The 16,079-nt window shown below is 45.1% G+C and overlaps 2 protein-coding genes across 6 annotated transcripts in view; one reads left to right on the top strand and one right to left on the bottom strand.

Moving 5' to 3' along the window:
* Positions 1 to 2,522, bottom strand: part of CHIC2 (cysteine rich hydrophobic domain 2) — a 32,031-nt gene extending 29,509 nt beyond the window's left edge. The window contains exon 1 of one of the 2 annotated variants that reach the window (XM_085884956.1): positions 2,248 to 2,522. In XM_085884956.1, the coding sequence (XP_085741082.1) occupies positions 2,248 to 2,375 (128 nt within the window). In that variant the 5' untranslated portion in view covers positions 2,376 to 2,522. The remainder of the gene's footprint in view (positions 1 to 2,247) is intronic. The other variant, XM_085884955.1, reaches the window with a different exon arrangement.
* Positions 2,523 to 12,543: 10,021 nt separating this feature from the next.
* Positions 12,544 to 16,079, top strand: part of TERF2IP (TERF2 interacting protein) — a 123,295-nt gene continuing 119,759 nt past the window's right edge. Inside the window, exon 1 of one of the 4 annotated variants that reach the window (XM_085884954.1) lies at positions 12,544 to 12,687. Coding sequence is in view for 3 of the 4 variants with exons in the window: in XM_085884951.1 (XP_085741077.1) it covers positions 12,927 to 13,034 (108 nt within the window). In the remaining variant the exon portion in view is untranslated. Of the gene's footprint in view, positions 12,688 to 12,865; positions 13,035 to 14,374; positions 14,408 to 16,079 lie in introns of those variants that run through there. The other 3 variants (XM_085884951.1, XM_085884950.1, XM_085884953.1) reach the window with 3 other exon arrangements.

Below are 16,079 nucleotides of genomic sequence, written 5' to 3'. Positions count from 1 at the left end.
TATCGGACAACTGTGTTGCTTTATCACCTGCAACAGGATTTCACGGCATCAGTTCATGCCACGGTCCTCAATGTCGATCGTTTACAAAAAAAATATTTATTTATTTTTTCTCGCAACAGCACTCTTGTAGCGCAGCCTGCCACCAAGTAAAACAACCTCACCTTCGAAGTCTACACACCAACTTCATCTTATTAAAGACCATGTCCACATCAACAATGATCTCATAGCAACATTCCATCTTCCAAGAATAAACTTCCATCCAGACTATGAGGCACAACAGGGGCAATAACATGTCAACAAAAGCAACAACATTCACCATTTACTAACTGCCATTTCACCGGGTCCATTTGCTAGTTTATAGTAAAGTACACATGCGGGACCACGCATACGAGAAGAAAATAAATATCTACAAATAGAGCAATTAAACGATTGCAACACAAAGTAAGATCACCTTTTAAAAAAGTAAAATGAACAACCCATTTATCATCAGCACCCATCATAATCCTCCGCCAGGCTGAACAGTTTAGGTTTTGTATCTTACTGATAGGCAGGATCTGGATCTGGACCTGAACTAACATTGAATCAGCTTGTTCGTCACCTAACCAACTCATCCACCAAGTTGTCATAACTCATCCACAACTTTTTGAAATATCATGCTATATATTTTTAACCTCATCTCTCAATGATGAAAAATCAGTTGAAAAAATTTTTTTTTGTTTTTTAAATTCTCAGATCCGTATCTTCACTAAAATTGAATCAATTATTCGTCGTCGCACAACAAACGTCCACCAGGTTTCTTCCGAATCCATCCGCAAGTTTGAGATATCCTGCTACATATCATGTTCGGCGCTACCTCTCAATGGCGAAGAATCACTTAAAAAGAAAATTCTCGGAACCAGATTTGGATTTTCACCAAAATCGAATCAATTTGTCCTTGTCAAACGCCCAACCTGTCCAAGTTTCATCTGAATCCGTCCATGACGTTTTTAGATGTCCAGTTGATAGACAGACAAACAGGGGCGAAAACACAACCTCGGTCCACCTTTGGTGGCGGAGGGTAATAATGAGATAGTTTGGAAGGCATTAAAGAAGTGCTAATATTGTAACTTTCAAATGGCTTCTTCTTGCGCATCTTTTACTGATTGACGTGCAATACGAAATTTTGCTTCTTGGAAGTGATTCCTTAAAATATTCAGAAAGAAAGAGATGTGTGTGTGTGCATGCATGCGTGGTCATATGGCAGCTTAGCTGCCGGGGTAGCTATCATTTCTTGAAGTGTGACTGTCGCTGATGCAGTGCCCCTCTACCAGTACACACACTGGAACTGGTACTCATTTCGTCGACCTCGGAAGGATGACAGGCTGAGTCAACCCCCTGGTGTATTAATTCAACGGCCGACGGGGCTCGAAGTTAGGACCCTAGGATCCCAAGCCACCACCTTAACCACTGAGTCAACACCAGGCGTGTGTGTGTGTGTGTGTGTGTGTGTGTGTGTGTGTGTGTGTGTGTGTGTGTCATGTTTTTTGGGGGGTTGTTATACTGGAGATTTCTGATGTGGAATGTGATGCACCGAAATGATCGTCACGATCTCCCGAGTCGATTCAGTTAATCAACTACAAAGGACACTGGAAGAAACCCTGTGTTTTAAACGCACACCATGTTGAGGTGTATTGAGCAGCTCAATAGGTCCTTCCACGGCACTCTAATTACAAAAATCAATGATAACATTGAAACAATGCATCTATTAATACCAATATTTAAAATAATAACAATAACGAACGTTTAATCCCCACCCAGCCTCCCCAAGCACATGTGGGCTCGTACAGCTCCAACAGTACAGCAAGGTGGGAATGCCGCGAAGCCAGGAAGAGCGATGAAAAGTTGGTCCAACGGACCAACAGACCCACTGGCACATTTAAATAATATCGTTTAGAAAAAAAAAAAAACGCTCACAGTTCGCAGCAAAATGTGAAAAATCCACTGAACCGAAATGTTTACCAGATGAAGTTGGTAAATAATGTATCATCTACACACGTCACAAGCGAGATCGTTTATATTGCCGTTTGTGACGTCAGTAATAAATGTAATCAACATTCACTTCATCCTCGATAGTCACATAACAGTCACAACGTCGTTACTCGGGTGTGTAATCCACCGTGACCGTGCACAACATGAACACCGGATAACCATCCAAAAGGACAACCAAGGAACGGCGGTGAGTGTCCGAGGTTTGATCACGTGACGCACACAGTGATGTGTCCTGAACCCCTCACGACCAAAGGATCGGGCACCCGTCCCGCAGCGGGCAAAGAGCTTCGGCCCTCGGATTCATCGTCATCCTCCTCGGCGAACTCGATCGCGTCAAAGTCCGCCATGATGAGAGAAACCGGTAAAAGCTCCTGATTAAACCTCGACAATTTACTTCTTCTTGTTGTTTTTTTTTTTGCAACCTTTTCCCTTTTCTCTCCGGCTTCGCTTCCTCGATCCCCCCCTCTTACGATTCACCCCCTACTTCCGTTTCCGCTCGTCGTGCAAATTCTGGTTTAACTTCGCTTGTTGAATTTTATATGTCAATGGGTTTATGTGGAGTAATTAAATTAGGGCTTTACTCAACTAATATTTGATCAAAAAAAAAATCCATGAAAGGATATAAACATTTCCTATGTTCGTACACATACACCGCTCAAGCATTTCAAATGCGCGAAATGTTTTTTTTTTCCTATTCAAATAATATTATTTTGTGGAGGAAGAGAGAGAGAGAGAGTGTGCTGAATTATTATAATTAAGAAGGAAGATAATTAAGTTAAGATGATTGGAAATAGACAAGAGGTAAAGAAGTGTTCAAGGAGAGCCAAGAGAAGGGAAATGAAAGAATCGTGTGCAATAAGTATATCGGGCGGGCTGTGAAGTGGGAGGTGCAGTCTCAAAATACCGAAAACAGTACACTTTCGTACGTAATAAATAGATCGCCCTTTCAACTCCTGCTGTTTTTCATTATCAAATTTACATTTTCAAATATCACAAATTCCTTCAACAAGTTTTTGGAAATACGTTCATTTTTAGCCGGTTGTCTGCAATGCAAACTGTCCGTGGCATCCAACTGTGTATTTGACCGGAAGGAGCATGGCTCATCGTGTTGCACGCACCGTTGTGTCGCCACCGCTACGCTCCGCCATGTTGCTCGGCCCAGTGAATGATTCACCGCGGTTTGCGATGCATTATGTTTATGTGAGAAAACGTTCACATCGACTTTGAATTTCAACTCAAAATTAACATTAAACATTCGAGATCAACCGAGAGTTTATTACTCGAGACGAAATATAACTGTTACGAGTGAGCCTCCCAAAATGGCGACTGCGTGCACGGGCGTGTGTCTGAGGGACCGCATGGCGGCGACAAATTCACACAGTTCGATGGTCCAAGGGTGTGTTCAGTTACAAAGTTTCTTGGAGAGCGCTCGCCAAGTGACTTAAGCACTCGAGCAAACACTCCATTCTAAAGTGTTGATAAGGAACGCCTGGCTCGGCAAGCGCTAGCTTGCTGCTTGGGAAATGAACACACCCCTGTAATCTGTATTCATCCCTCTGTGCCGTCAAAGTCTGAGCAAGAGGGTCGACGAGCAAGGGTCGCCGTGCAAGAATCGACGTGCAAGGGTCGCCATGCAAGGGTCGACGTGCAAGGGTCGACGTGCAAGGGTCGCCGTGCAAGGGTCGCCGTGCAAGGGTCGACGTGCAAGGGTCGACGTGCAAGCTTCTGTCCTGTTTTTCACATTACATGGAAAAACGTCAAGCACGCTCTGTGTTTCCCCCTCTGTGTTTTCCCCTTTGTATTTTCCCGTTTGTGTTTCCCCCTCTGTGTTTTCCCCTTTGTATTTTCCTGTTTGTGTTTCCCCCTCTGTGTTTTCCCCTTTGTATTTTCCCGTTTGTGTTTTCCCCTCTGTGTTTTCCCTTCTGTGTTTTCCCCTTTGTGTTTTCCCCTCTGTGTTTTCCCCTTTGTGTTTTCCCCTCTGTGTTTACCCTCTGTGTTTTCCCGTTTGTGTTTTCCCCTCTGTGTTTTCCCCTTTGTGTTTCTCCCTCTGTGTTTTCCCCTCTGTGTTTTCCCCTCTGTGTTTTCCCCTTTGTGTTTTCCCCTCTGTGTTTTCCCCTCTGTGTTTTCCCCTTTGTGTTTTCCCCTCTGTGTTTTCCCCTCTGTGTTTTCCCCTCTGTGTTTTCCCCTCTGTGTTTTCCCCTTTGTGTTTTCCCCTCTGTGTTTTCCCCTTTGTGTTTTCCCCTTTGTGTTTTCCCCTCTGTGTTTTCCCCTTTGTGTTTTCCCCTCTGTGTTTTCCCCTCTGTGTTTTCCCCTCTGTGTTTTCCCCTTTGTGTTTCTCCCTCTGTGTTTTCCCCTCTGTGTTTTCCCCTTTGTGTTTTCCCCTCTGTGTTTTCCCCTTTGTGTTTTCCCCTTTGTGTTTTCCCCTCTGTTTTCCCCTCTGTGTTTTCCCCTCTGTGTTTTCCCCTCTGTGTTTTCCCCTCTGTGTTTTCCCCTTTGTGTTTTCCCCTTTGTGTTTTCCCCTCTGTGTTTTCCCCTCTGTGTTTTCCCCTCTGTGTTTTCCCCTCTGTGTTTTCCCCTCTGTGTTTTCCCCTCTGTGTTTTCCCCTCTGTGTTTTCCCCTCTGTGTTTTCCCCTTTGTGTTTTCCCCTTTGTGTTTTCCCCTTTGTGTTTTCCCCTTTGTGTTTCCCCTCTGTGTTTTCCCCTTTGTGTTTTCCCCTTTGTGTTTTCCCCTCTGTGTTTTCCCCTCTGTGTTTTCCCCTCTGTGTTTTCCCCTCTGTGTTTTCCCGTTTGTGTTTTCCCTTCTGTGTTTTCCCCTTTGTGTTTTCCCCTCTGTGTTTTCCCGTTTGTGTTTTCCCCTTTGTGTTTTCCCCTCTGTGTTTTCCCCTCTGTGTTTTCCCGTTTGTGTTTTCCCCTCTGTGTTTTCCCTTCTGTGTTTTCCCCTTTGTGTTTTCCCCTTTGTGTTTTCCCCTTTGTGTTTTCCCCTTTGTGTTTTCCCCTCTGTGTTTTCCCCTTTGTGTTTCCCCCTCTGTGTTTTCCCCTCTGTGTTTTCCCCTTTGTGTTTCCCCCTCTGTGTTTTCCTTTCTGTGTTTTCCCCTTTGTGTTTTCCCCTTTGTGTTTTCCCCTTTGTGTTTTCCCCTCTGTGTTTTCCCCTCTGTGTTTTCCCCTTTGTGTTTCCCCCTCTGTGTTTTCCCCTTTGTGTTTTCCCCTTTGTGTTTTCCCCTCTGTGTTTTCCCCTTTGCGTTTTCCCCTTTGTGTTTTCCCCTCTGTGTTTTCCCCTCTGTGTTTTCCCCTCTGTGTTTTCCCCTCTGTGCTTTCCCCTCTGTGTTTTACCGTCTCTGTTTTCCCCTCTGTGTTTTCCCCTCTGTGTTTTCCCCTCTGTGTTTTCCCCTCTGTGTTTTCCCCTCTGTGTTTTCCCCTCTGTGTTTTCCCCTCTGTGTTTTCCCCTCTGTGTTTTCCCCTCTGTGTTTTCCCCTTTGTGTTTTCCCCTCTGTGTTTTCCCCTCTGTGTTTTCCCCTCTGTGTTTTCCCCTCTGTGTTTTCCCCTCTGTGTTTTCCCCTCTGTGTTTTCCCCTCTGTGTTTTCCCCTCTGTGTTTTCCCCTCTGAGTTTTCCCCTCTGAGTTTTCCCCTCTGAGTTTTCCCCTCTGAGTTTTCCCCTCTGAGTTTTCCCCTCTGTGTTTTCCCCTCTGTGTTTTCCCCTCTGTGTTTTCCCCTCTGTGTTTTCCCCTCTGTGTTTTCCCCTCTGTGTTTTCCCCTCTGTGTTTTCCCCTCTGTGTTTTCCCGTCTGTGTTTTCCCCTCTGTGTTTTCCCCTCTGTGTTTTCCCCTCTGTGTTTTCCCCTCTGTGTTTTCCCCTCTGTGTTTTCCCCTCTGTGTTTTCCCCTCTGTGTTTTCCCCTCTGTGTTTTCCCCTTTGTGTTTTCCCCTTTGTGTTTTCCCCTTTGTGTTTTCCCCTTTGTGTTTTCCCCTTTGTGTTTTCCCCTTTGTGTTTCCCCTCTGTGTTTTCCCCTTTGTGTTTTCCCCTTTGTGTTTTCCCCTCTGTGTTTTCCCCTCTGTGTTTTCCCCTCTGTGTTTTCCCCTTTGTGTTTTCCCCTCTGTGTTTTCCCGTTTGTGTTTTCCCTTCTGTGTTTTCCCCTTTGTGTTTTCCCCTCTGTGTTTTCCCGTTTGTGTTTTCCCCTTTGTGTTTTCCCCTCTGTGTTTTCCCCTCTGTGTTTTCCCGTTTGTGTTTTCCCCTCTGTGTTTTCCCTTCTGTGTTTTCCCTTTTGTGTTTTCCCCTTTGTGTTTTCCCCTTTGTGTTTTCCCCTTTGTGTTTTCCCCTTTGTGTTTTCCCCTCTGTGTTTCCCCCTCTGTGTTTTCCCCTCTGTGTTTTCCCCTCTGTGTTTTCCCCTTTGTGTTTCCCCCTCTGTGTTTTCCCTTCTGTGTTTTCCCCTTTGTGTTTTCCCCTTTGTGTTTTCCCCTCTGTGTTTTCCCCTCTGTGTTTTCCCCTTTGTGTTTCCCCCTCTGTGTTTCCCCCTCTGTGTTTTCCCCTTTGTGTTTTCCCCTTTGTGTTTTCCCCTCTGTGTTTTCCCCTTTGCGTTTTCCCCTTTGTGTTTTCCCCTCTGTGTTTTCCCCTCTGTGTTTTCCCCTCTGTGTTTTCCCCTCTGTGCTTTCCCCTCTGTGTTTTACCGTCTCTGTTTTCCCCTCTGTGTTTTCCCCTCTGTGTTTTCCCCTCTGTGTTTTCCCCTCTGTGTTTTCCCCTCTGTGTTTTCCCCTCTGTGTTTTCCCCTCTGAGTTTTCCCCTCTGTGTTTTCCCCTCTGTGTTTTCCCCTCTGTGTTTTCCCCTCTGTGTTTTCCCCTCTGTGTTTTCCCCTCTGTGCTTTCCCCTCTGTGTTTTACCGTCTGTGTTTTACCGTCTGTGTTTTACCGTCTGTGTTTTCCCCTCTGTGTTTTCCCCTCTGTGTTTTCCCCTCTGTGTTTTCCCCTCTGTGTTTTCCCCTCTGTGTTTTCCCCTCTGTGTTTTCCCCTCTGTGTTTTCCCCTCTCTGTTTTCCCCTCTCTGTTTTCCCCTCTCTGTTTTCCCCTCTCTGTTTTCCCCTCTGTGTTTCCCGTTTGTGTTTTCCCCTCTGTGTTTTCCCCTCTGTGTTTTCCCCTTTGTGTTTCCCCCTCTGTGTTTTCCCCTTTGCGTTTTCCCCTTTGTGTTTTCCCCTCTGTGTTTTCCCCTCTGTGTTTTCCCCTCTGTGTTTTCCCCTCTGTGCTTTCCCCTCTGTGTTTTACCGTCTCTGTTTTCCCCTCTGTGTTTTCCCCTCTGTGTTTTCCCCTCTGTGTTTTCCCCTCTGTGTTTTCCCCTCTGTGTTTTCCCCTTTGTGTTTTCCCCTCTGTGTTTTCCCCTCTGTGTTTTCCCCTCTGTGTTTTCCCCTCTGTGTTTTCCCCTCTGTGTTTTCCCCTCTGTGTTTTCCCCTTTGTGTTTTCCCCTCTGTGCTTTCCCCTCTGTGTTTTACCGTCTGTGTTTTCCCCTCTGTGTTTTCCCCTCTGTGTTTTTCCCTCTGTGTTTTCCCCTCTGTGTTTTCCCCTCTGTGTTTTCCCCTCTGTGTTTTCCCCTCTGTGTTTTCCCCTCTGTGTTTTCCCCTCTGTGTTTTCCCCTCTCTGTTTTCCCCTCTCTGTTTTCCCCTCTCTGTTTTCCCCTCTGTGTTTTCCGTTTGTGTTTTCCCCTCTGTGTTTTCCCCTCTGTGTTTTCCCCTCTGTGTTTTCCCCTCTGTGTTTTCCCCTCTGTGTTTTCCCCTTTGTATTTTCCCGTTTGTGTTTCCCCCTCTGTGTTTTCCCTTCTGTATTTTCCCTTCTGTGTTTTCCCTTCTGTGTTTTCCCTTCTGTGTTTTCCCCTTTGTGTTTTCCCTTCTGTGTTTTCCCTTCTGTGTTTTCCCCTTTGTGTTTTCCCCTTTGTGTTTTCCCCTTTGTGTTTTCCCCTTTGTGTTTTCCCCTTTGTGTTTTCCCCTTTGTGTTTTCCCCTCTGTGTTTTCCCCTCTGTGTTTTGTTTTAATTTTGTTTTAATTGTTTAATTCTTCTTTCTCCATACGCATGAATAAATGCTTCAAACTCCGAATGTGAAGAACTGAATTCTTCTGCAGGGTCCTCGAGGCGCTTTATGAGGAGTGGGAGCTGCTGGGATTATGGGTTTCCTTGGTCAAAACTAACATCCAGGCTTTCAATAACATCTTGGATGCTGCCATCTTGCCTGTACCTGTTTGCGGTGAAGATATTGAGGTCACGGAGAGATTCACTTCCCTTGGCAGTTATATTCATGTCTCCGCATGTTGTGACTCAGAGGTCAATAGACATCTGGGTCAGGCCTGGGGAGTCATGGATTCACTGTTTCATGGGGTTTGGCACTGTCGGTACCGATGCAGGAGGACTAAAGTCCAAGTATTTAAGTCCCTTGGTGCTTCCAGTCTTGCTCTACGGATGTGAGACTTGGACTCTGACCAACGACATGAGATAGAGACTTAACTCCTTCGGTACCAGGTCTCTTCAGAGAATCCTTGGCTATTGCTGGTTAGGCTTTGTGTCCAACGAGCGGTTGCTGAGAGAGACCCAGATGAGATTTGTAACCTGTATAGTCCATGAGTGTCAACGGCGGCTGTATGGACATGTGGCTCATTTTCCTGACGCTGATCCTGCTCACCAGATTCTCTCAGCAAGGTAGCCTTGTGGTTGCAGCAGGTTGATCGGCCTCTCAAGGAGATGGGGATCGGCCAAGCATTTGCCCGGGGGATAGCCAGACAGAGGCCCCTGGAGTACCGGCGGAAAGTGGATGCAGTGACGCGCTACTTTGGTGCATGCTCCCACACCTGACCTGAGAGTATTCTTTGTCTATATTTGGAAGTCTTTAGAATTTATGACAAAAAGAAACACCCACTAAAAATGGGTTTGGTCCCCTCGTTCTGCACAGAAAAATAATATTTTTCAGTGCAACGTAAATTTTTGAACCACCCTGCTCCCTCCCCCTCCCCCCACTCAAACCTAAAATCATGGATCTGTGCCCGATTCGTCAGCACATTAGATTAAAATTAGAAAAAGAAGAGCACCGACAAACATCATTAACAAGGAGAAAAGCCCGTCAAAATGACGGGTGGCAATCCTAATATGACTGTTTTTTCACAGGTGTGCAGGAACAGGTTCATGAACCATGGCTTCTGGCAAGAAATGTTTGTGTGAGGAGGTTTTTGCAGTGAGAGTTGACCAATATTACTGATAAATCAGTTGAAAAGCCTCAATGTGTTCTGTGCTCCAACATCCTGACTACTTAAAGCATGAAGCCGAGTAAATTAAGGAATTACTTTGAGCGAAGCCACACGGGGTTTGTCGGAAAATATATTGAATTCTTCAAATGGAAGCAACGAATTCTGAAATTGGCTCGGGTTGATTCAACGGGGCTCTTTGTGTTCCATACTTAAGTGCGGTGGTTGTCCCGCGGTAAGGTCCTGATCCACCATGTGTTGGAGGTGTTGGAGAAGATGCGTCCACACCTTCCCCCCCCCCCCAACAAAAGCATAACCCATAAAATAATTCAATTTTAATTTCTAACACCTAGCTGATATATCTAGGCCTGCCACATTTTTCTCATCCCCATTCCTCCTCCCATTACCCTTTATGAAATGAAGTCCTGAACGTGATGGATTTATTTATCAGGTGTTGGTGTGGCGCAGGCATGATGGGCCATCTCTTCGGAGAATCCTTGGCTTCTTCGGCAAATGCTAGGAGTCTAATTTTCAGAGAATGCTTGACCTTTTGACCTCAAAAGCAATCGGCTTCAGTGACCCAATATGCAAGCCCTGCTGAAATTTCAAGTCGATCAGATGGAAATTGCCGATTTTGACCTTGACCTTTGACTTTGACAGAACATAGGTTACACTTGATGAATTGGGTCATATTGGGACACTGATATTGATATGACTGACATATTGATATTGTATGCAACCTTGACCTTGTACCTTTTGATAAAAAGAAAGGAATCGGCTTCTAGCTTTTGATTGGTGAACCAATTCAGTGACCCAATATGCAAATTGTTAAAATTTTAGGTCAATTGGCTGAAAACTGACGACTTTATGTGATGTTGACTTTTGATCACATGATTAATTTCTCTTCTCCATATTCTCATTTAATAAAGCTTTGTTGAAAATGTGATAACAAAAGTTCAAATGATAATTAAAATTCCAGGTCAATCGGATAAAAATCGACAAGTTTTTGTGAAGCTAACCTTTGACCTTTTAACAAAATTATTAATTTGTCTTCTCCATATTGTCATGATAAAGATTTGTTGAAAATTTGACATAAAAGCTCAAATGGTAATTAAAATTTCAGATCAATCGGATGAAAATTGACGATTTTATTCGATGCTGACCTTTGACGTTTTGACCTTTTGACCAAATTATTATTTTGTCTTCTCCATATTGTCATAATGAAGCTTCGTTGAAAATTTGATAAAAGCTCAATTGGTTTGAAAAACAAAAGGTTACGGTCCGGACGGACGCACACACACACAAATGCAAAGACCACCCCCTCTCTCGCTGCGCGGGGGACGGGCTAATGAGACCAGGTAGACAAAGGACGGTGGCCACAAGCACCAAGTATTTCACGATGACCAGAACATCACCACAAAAGAGTCTCGTGACTAATGCGACCTCAAAGAGAGTCCGGTGAATTCAGCACAGGTCACTCCCCCTCACTCACCACTATATTCCGTGTAATATCCGAATAGACAGAAGTAGTTTGAATTGATTTGATGAACAACAAGTGATATAAATATTTCCCCCGTGGGAGCCTCCCTCGCCTCTTTGCACCTTCACACAAACGTCTCGTGACGATCGATCAGGTCTTACCTGCACTAAACCACACCTGGAGCTTCCCTATTCCCCCCAAAATAGAGTGGTGTTCGTTTTACAAACATGAATGTAGGAGATTGTCCTTTCCAGGTGTGCATGTGTATGTGTGCGCTTATCCTTGCCATTTCTTATGGAGCTTTACAGACAGGGTTAGCACTTCGGCAGGTGTGCGCACTCGCATTGGAGTTATGGAGCGTCCGTTCACGTCTCCCATTAAACTGTTAGTTATCTTGGTGTTTCGCATGTCGCTCGTATGGACGTCAACATGGGCGACTCGTCTGCTCGCACTGAGCGTTTGTGGGTGTTTAAAAAGATCCCTTGGTGTCATTCGCGAAGAGTCGGCGAGTTATCATCCACACTCGAAATAAATTCCTCCCCAAACTGCGGATACCACATGGTTTCTTCTTCTTCTCCTTTTTCTTTTTCTTCTTCTCTTCCTCTTTTTATTCTTCTTCCTCCTCTTATTGGATTCGCTAGATATCCCTTATTGTCCGGTTTTCCGTGTGTGTGTGTGTGTGTGTGTGTGTGTGTGTGTCTGCAACGCGTGGCTCCAAAGCACAAACCAGCAAACCGATTTCGATGAAACTTGGCGAACATGTGCCAAATGGGCTGGGAGTGTGCGCGTTTGAGTTTCGTTGCTAAGCAACCACCCGTTGCTGTGCAGCGGCTGAAAAACCGCGTTTGGTATTTTCAATAGTTGTCCTACAGTTTTGAATGTAGAGAAACAAGACTTCGGAATGAAACACTTCGAGATATTTCGAAAATTTTACTCGAGCCGATTTTTGATTTAGGTTTTATTTTTCAAATGGGAGTCCTTCAAAAATCGGGTGTCTGTTTACCGTCAGGCCAGATGAGTCAACCGATTTTGATGAAACTTGACAGGTAGATTCATACCAGGATCAAGTTCTATGCTTTTGAGCACCGTTGCTATGGAGACCACGGGACTTTGAAATTTTAGAAAAATCCTAAAAAATATATTTTTTCGAAAATCAAAAATGAGCTTCCAGGCTTTTATGCGCACTATAATCAACCTCTTTGTCAAAAAATTTCAGCCCGATCCGTCAAAAACTGTATGACTAGTATGCAATTATGTCGCGACCACCCATGTCGCCTACTGGCTTGTTGTTGTTGTTGTTGTTGTTGTTGTTGTTGTTGTTGTTGTTGTTGTTGTTGTTGTTGTTGTTGTTGTTGTTGTTGTTGTTGTTGTTGCTGTTCTTCCCATTCTTCTTCGTACCCTTCTTCTCTTCCTCTTTTTATTCTTCTTCTTTGTACCCTTCTTCTCTTCCTCTTTTATTCTTCTTCTTCTTCGTACCCTTCTTCTCTTCCTCTTTTATTCTTCTTCTTCTTCGTACCCTTCTTCTCTTCCTCTTTTATTGTTTTTCTTCTTCTTCCATATTTTCCATTCTTCTTCTTCTTCGACACCCTTGACGCCAGGTCACACTGACAGCTCGTTAAACAGTGCCGACCCTGACACTATAAACAAACGAACGTCCCTCTATAAGTCTAAGTTGTTCACACGTCAGTGACGTCACACGTGAACACCGTCTTCGACAATAAGTGCTTGTGGTGTGGTGGCGTACGTGGGCAGGGCACAATGCGGGGAGCGTTGTGGGGGCGTGGAGGTGTGGTGTTGGTGGTCACGTGTCCGCAAGGCTTATAGGTGTTTGCGCCGCTTGAGGCGTGTTTGTAGTCTGCAGTAGTGTGCATTCGGACGGGCAATAAACAGAGTTCGACAACCCTCACGACTATCCGAGTCCTACTGCCCTCCGGACACTACAGTGCTGACCAGCGGGGGTTTATATCGGTGTATCGGTTAGTGAGGCTGATGTTCCTCCTTTAAATCGTCCTTTCCATGTCGATCGACATTCTGCATTGAACGTCGCTGAAATTCCTCACTGAAGATAAACTTTCGTCGTGTGGTATATCAAATGTTGTCGCAATCTTTAGCGACGAGTACATTAAAATGTTGTCGATTGAAGCGACTGCAAGGCGCGAGATGAGGAAGTGACGTCATCCTGCATTTTTAAACGACAAACGGCGGACGGTGCAATATGGCTCTGCAACATTCTCGCTCGATTTTTTTAACAGATAACGGAGCGCCGATGCGTTTTTATATTCGGCCGTGTGAGACCAAGTGCTTTCTTCTCCCTCTCATCCGGGTAGAGTAAATCGTACTCTTCGTCAGTGCAAGTAGAAGTGAAATGCATCCTTTGATTTATTTCAGGTGTCCCTTGTGACGCACATCGTGGGTGTGTTTCGTTCGCGAGTGGCTTGCTTCAAAGCGCCAAGGAAGCACTCCAACGGAACGGAATGCTCGGCGCCGCTTAACGACATGTCGGTCTCCATGGAAACTTGTCATGGTCGTGGTACTCGAGCAAATCGGGGCGGGGGAGGCGTCGTTTTTACTTTTACTCGATGGTCTTGTGAAAACTTCCCCCAAACAAATGTACTGTGTTAGCAGCGGCTACAGAGTACGAGGAAGAGGGAAAGAAAGATCAATAAACGAGGAGTCCCCTGTCAAGCGTATCTCATGGACCGTCCCAATACATTCTGGGGGTTTGGGAGGGCGTTTTTCACATTTATAGATCATAAAGAATTATGGTAAAAAAGCAGAAGTTACAATAAAAGTATGAATAACACTATAGCAGAAGTACCAACTTGTGCTGAACGATGTATAATCTGTGTTTTGTGAGAACGCTATAGATGTTTGTGTTGTTTACGCATAAAAGGTTCCAGATGGTCGAAACTCGAAAGGGTACGTTCCATTCCAATAGTAGTTTGGGTCTAAGGGGTTGAAAGGGGTCTCTTCTCTGAAGCATGTAAAAATGGTCTAAGTAGTCTTAATCTGTAAATGGTGAAGGGTCCAAGCTGTCTAACGTGTCTGAAATGTGTAAAAGGTCTAAATGGTGTCAGGGTCTTGAGGGGTATTTGGGGTGTCAAGGAGTCAAAAGGTAGAGAGGGGTCTGGAACTCGGACGGACGCACGCACGGCTCCTGTTCTGTATCGATGAATATACACAACATGGGTATGCTTCGGTACATTTCATCGGTTGTAGTTTTGCTTTGAATCGGACTATGGTGACCATTTTTGCGAACAATGCACCTTTCTTAATTGCTTGCTCCTCTTGCCGAGCGGCTGGGTGAGTGGCTTTCAAAGCGGTTGTTATGGAACATCCAGTTTGCAAAGCGATAGCAAGCCACTTGCTAACAGAATACACCCTTGTTTAATCATCTATGTCCAGAGGATGGAGTGATACATTTTCCTCAAAGTGTACATGCTCAGGGGGAGAAGCTCTGTCCTGAAACATGAATTCTCTTTTGTGTCAACTCGGTCCAATCTTTCAAATTGCAGGATATTATGCAGTAATCTACTTCAACTACAGCGATCGAGCCTGGTGTTGGCTTCGCGGTGAGGGTGGTGGCTTGGGATCTTAGGGTCCTGAGTTCAAGCCCCGTTGGCCACTGAATTAACACCAGGGGGTTGACTCAGCCTGTCGTCCTTCCGAGTCGGCGAAATGAGTACCGGTGTACTGGTAATTGGAGCACTGCATAAGCGTTATAGCCGTGCCCCTAACCAATGATGCAACCAGCAGCCAAAAAGGCAGCACACGATGGGAACTAAAGCGATGAGGAGGCTAAGTTTATGATTTTCACCAAAGTCAAGTTGTTGAACCATACCTTGTTAAATTAGTTGATTGTATGTTTGAGGATTAATATTGATGGAGTTTGATTATTTGCGTGTTCGGTTATTTTACAGGTTCCACGACGTGTGAAGCAATGACTTTCAAAATTGTGTGTGTGTGTGTGTGTGTGTGTGTGTGTGTGTGTGTGTGTGTGTGTGTGTGTGTGTGTGTGTGTGTGTGTGTGTGAGTGTGTGTGTGTGTGTGTGTGTGTGTGTGTGTGTGTGTGTGTGTGTGTGTGTGTGTGTGTGTGTGTGTGTAGAGTGTAGACACCAATTCAGTTCTGCTCACCAGGAACTTTGATCCTGCCATTGCAAGAGCAAAATCTGTGATTCAAATAATCTTTTAAATATAATTTTCAGCATTCAGATGAAAGAGTGACAATTTCAAAATGGTTAACCATTATTATTGGGTTCCTGAATGCAAATCACACTCACGGAAATATGAGAAATATCCGTGGATGAGGGGTGTCAGGTTCATACCATTTCCTGTTTGTACAAGCGAACAGTGGCAGTGGATATCACACTTAGACTGATGCTTCTCCTTTAACCGTTCGATGCAAAAATCTCGTGTAATTTATTTTTGGCCGAGAAACCAAACAAAAAATTATATATTTATAATGGCCCTCACAACCCATTCAGCTCCGACTCCCATAAATTTGAAAATCATTCCAAACAGGAAACTTGCTTCTTCGTTTTTAGGGACATCCAAAAGAAAACAAACACATGCGAATAACTAATTTAACCTGATAAACAAGGTGCTGTAAAAGGCGGTGCATCGACAGCGGTAAACTTCCAAAGATATATACTGAACAAAAATATAAACGCACCAAGCGATTGTTACGATTTTACCTCGAACTCATTAATACTAAATCATCACAATAATTTGGTTATAGAATCCATGACAATTGAGCATTAAATTTCAAAGAGTTCCTTGAGAATTCTGGCGACAGTCTTTGCGCTACAACAGCCAACACAACCGAGGTGTCACTGTCAGAGTTCACACAGTCAGTAGCGGGTGTGTTCACCGTTGGCGTCGCGCAGAGCGGTGCATCTCCGGCGCATGGACATCACCAGATTATCGATGGTGGCCTGACGGATGTTTTCCCATTCCTCCTGGAGAGCCACACGGAGCTGGCGGACGTTCTCTGGGACTGCGTAACGTTGTCGTACGCGTCGATCAAGAACGTCCCAAAGGTGCTCGATGGGCGACATGTCGGGAGAATATGGAGGCCAGTCGAGGACATCAATGTCCTCCTCACCGAGGAAGTCCATGCAGATCCTCTCAACATGGGGGCGAGCATTGTCGTGCTGAAACGTCACATGGTGAAGGCGCACAAACGGCACGACGATGGGTCTGAGTATCTCGTCCCTGTACCGCTGCCCGTTCAAGTTGCCTTCAATGAAATGAAGCCGAGTGCGCTCTCCATGGCATATGCCTGCCCACACCATAACACTGGCACCACCGTGTGACACCCGACGAAGGACATTGGCGTCAGTGTAGTGCTCCCAAGCCCGACGCCAGA

Source organism: Eptatretus burgeri, chromosome 6 (genome assembly GCF_056783735.1).
Source record: "Eptatretus burgeri isolate ZD-2024b chromosome 6, Ebu_testis_v1, whole genome shotgun sequence".
NCBI classification, from domain to species: domain Eukaryota; kingdom Metazoa; phylum Chordata; class Myxini; order Myxiniformes; family Myxinidae; genus Eptatretus; species Eptatretus burgeri.
This window is presented reverse-complemented; position numbering and strand designations above follow the sequence as displayed.